At 43.5% G+C, this 3464-nt stretch overlaps 1 protein-coding gene across 1 annotated transcript; it reads right to left on the minus strand.

The window, feature by feature from the left end:
* Positions 1–1431: 1431 nt before the first annotated feature.
* six6a (SIX homeobox 6a) lies at positions 1432–3041 on the minus strand. The gene is made up of 2 exons (XM_061301612.1): positions 2470–3041; positions 1432–1895 (listed from the first exon to the last, which is right to left on the minus strand). The coding sequence occupies exons 1-2, from the start codon at positions 3039–3041 to the stop codon at positions 1730–1732; spliced, it is 738 nt and encodes a 245-aa protein (XP_061157596.1). The 3' UTR covers positions 1432–1729.
* Positions 3042–3464: the final 423 nt, after the last annotated feature.

The following is a 3464-nucleotide window of genomic DNA, read 5'->3' on the forward strand; positions in this document are numbered from 1 at the left end:
TGTGCGTGTGTGCGTGCGTGCAAAATGTATGTATGCAGTATGCAGATATATTAAAAAAAAAACATGGCCTACATATTAATACATACAGACTGGCAATTACACTGAACCTCCTAATTCCAAATTTCTTCTATTACTACATTAATATTACAACAAACGTATAAGCGACGTTATCGACATTTTAAAATAATAACCAAAATAATATATTTAAAAAAACGTCGTCGACCTGGAACTATAGTCCTTTCTACTTGGCCTCTTATAGTCATAAAAAAATCAGTTTCCGTAGATTGAGCAATATTCTCAATATTCTCAGAGTACAGTTGTGCCACATGGATGCTATGCATAATTTAAATAAAAAACACGGTCAATATTATTGGGAAATAAATGCGCTCGTGCATCGTCTCTTTTTTTCTATATTAATAGTATGATTTTTTTTTCAAAAGGACACTGTTGACGATTAAGACAAATGATGGTGAAATAGATGGAAACGCAGCAGTTCCTTATTAGAGGTGGGGGAGGGGCATTTGTTTTCTTTTGCGGTAAAAAAAAAAAGCATGAAAAAACATTCCGCTTGTTAATGGACCAATATTTATAAAATCACAGGCGGAATATTCTTTTATATTATTATTAATTATTATTATTATTATTATTACACCACAACTATTATTATTATTATTGGGGCAAAGTTGTAAATTTCAGAAATAAATTATCCACATTTTATTTACATCAGCCATTTTGACATGAAACCCAAAATTGAAATAATCATTAACCACAGAACAATTGTGACATTACACATTTCCCAAATAAGAATTCTGTAAATATTCGCAGACATTTTACGTCAATAGAAGTTGTTTTTTTCTTCTTCTAGGGTCATTTTGCAACAAAGCATGCAATGACTATCCAAGAAGACGACGGCGAGTGCTCGTCCATGCGCGCAATGCAAGGCTTGTGCACGTCGACAATCTGCCGTGTTTTTATGTGCATGATGCTCTCTCCCCGCGCATCATCCGGGTTAGTGAGCCGGCCTCTCGCTGACCTCTCGCTGTCACCCTGCATTACATGACGCCCAGCATGATGGTCAATTAAGGCTCGCTGTGAAACGTGTCAGGGTGGACAGATAGAGCCAGCCATCAAGACATGAATTTATGCAATCTCCCTTTTTATATTTCGTCTTTTCAAACACCAATCACAAAAAAAATGATCTCTCTCGATCCACAATTATTTTATTAAGTTACTTGTTCCCTTTGACTTAAAATACATTGTCACTAAAGCGCGCATGCTCAACAGGTCCACCTGTGCACAAGGTAAAGTATTAAAAAACACCAAGCGAATGAAGATGAAATCCAAAAAGACAGAGCAGATGCGTTTAAATAGGCAAATAAACATTATTTATAAAACCTTTGAAAGAAACGTAAAAATAGCACAGTTCTTTCTCAACATGAAATACGGTAGGTTATAGGCGCTCTCTATACTTTCTTTTTTTTATCCTTCTCAATGGGGGAGTTATCAGTCTTCCAAGGGTCAAATGCAAATAAAAGTATAGAGGCCTCGCAGATCCTTGCATGGTTTTGGCAGGCGTCTGATATCCATGTCTACATGTGTATGTGCGTGTTTGCATGTATGTGTGTGTAACGCAACGCAGGCACTATGAGTCGTTGTATTCGATTGTCTTTCACTCGTTCATCGCCCCTTTTCGCTGCTTCCATTCATCAAGAGTTGAGCCGCAGAGCTCTCAGATGTCACATTCACTGTCGCTGGAGGTGATGGAGATGGCCGAGGCCGCCGCTTTGCTGGACAGGGTTGCCTCCGGACTGGAAGCGTTGCCCAGACGGTCCACGGTGCCGTCCTCGTCGGCCAGGGAGCGAACGGAGCCCCCGGACAAGACCTGCTGTTGAAGCCTGGACAAGAGGACACGGCGTCACAAAGAACGACAACCCTGTAGCAAGCCAATCATGATTGCAGTGATCCATATTTCTCCTCTTCTAAAAAATATATATATATATATAATAGCATTTTTGATTTAAGTGTGACAACACATTTAAGTAAGACAACAACATGACATCTTATACAAAACAAATCATTACAATGTTTAAGTCATCCATCTATCATGCATTAATTTGCAGTAGCACAAATTAAAAATAAAATGTACCAGACTAATGTTGTATTCTAAAAAGATAAGATATAAAGCTATTTATCATTACTGTAACAAATGCATTGGTCACATTAACCGCTCGGATTTTTTTTTTTACCAGAATCAAGAATAAAATCATTTTCTCCGTGGTGATATTGGAATCGTACATTATTTTTCGCGTCATTTAAAATGAGCAACAACCCTATTTTGGAATCTTGTAGACTTCCCGTCTATGAAATAAATACGAATTTCTGTCCTAATTAAATAATGCTGGTGGTAAAATCGTGGAAAGTATATCATTTTTAACGGAAAGACAAAACAAGTAAAATGCGTGTTCTCACCTGTTTTTGGCAGCCGCAGCTCTGTCTCTTTGTCTTCGGTTTTTGAACCAGTTTCCTACTTGTGTGGGTGTAAGTCCGGTAGCCTGTGCAAGCTCCCGTTTTTTACTGGGATTCGGATAGGGGTCCTGCAAGTACCATTCTCGTAACAAATGCCGGGTCCTCTCCTTGAAGCAGTGGGTTTTCTGCTCGCCATCCCAAATGGTTCTAGGCAGCGGGAACTTCTTCCGCACCCTGTATTTGTCCACCGGCCCCAGCGGGCGTCCGCGCAGCTTCTCGGCCTCCTGGTAGTGCGCTTCCAGCCACAGCGCCTGCAGCTTGCTGTGCGACTCTTTGGTGAACTTGTTGTTCTCCAGGATATGGTAGAGTTCGCGAAAATTGCCCGTGTGGAAGGCGACCACGGCCCGGGCTCGCAGCACCGACTCGTTCTTGTTGAGCACCTCGCAGGCCGCCGGGGCGACGGGCAACGACCACAGGAAGCGGCCGAGGCGGCCCACGTCGCCGCTCTCCTCCAGAGTCTCGCACACCCCGGCGACCTGCTGGGGGCTGAAATTCAAGATAGGCAGCTGAAACATGGAGGCTTCTCCCGAGTCTGCCCCTCCGTGCTCCTCTCTCTCCTCCACGTCGTCTCCGTCGGCTTCTTGACGCGCGCCAAGGCAATCCGCGAGACGCGCGCCCGCACGCACGCACGCACACACAAGGCAATCCCCAAAGTTGAAGCGAGCCGAGGGAGATGCGGATCGATGTCGCCGAAAAGGTGGGGGCAACCTAACGCACCATTGCTTTGGCTAAACTTAGCGGGCGAAGGGATCGGAAGGACCGGAGAAGGAATGACGGCGCAGCGATGTATTTATCAAGGTGGGCTGGGATTCAAAGTAGGAGAGGATTCGAGCCGGAGCAGAGGTGTATTTTTTTTTTAAAGGGGGAGAAAAAGACAGTCAAGCCCCTCTGATGATTTCCTATTGGACTTGGCAGATTGGCTGGCCGGTTGCCATGGC

Source organism: Syngnathus typhle, linkage group LG16 (genome assembly GCF_033458585.1).
Source record: "Syngnathus typhle isolate RoL2023-S1 ecotype Sweden linkage group LG16, RoL_Styp_1.0, whole genome shotgun sequence".
NCBI lineage: Eukaryota > Metazoa > Chordata > Actinopteri > Syngnathiformes > Syngnathidae > Syngnathus > Syngnathus typhle.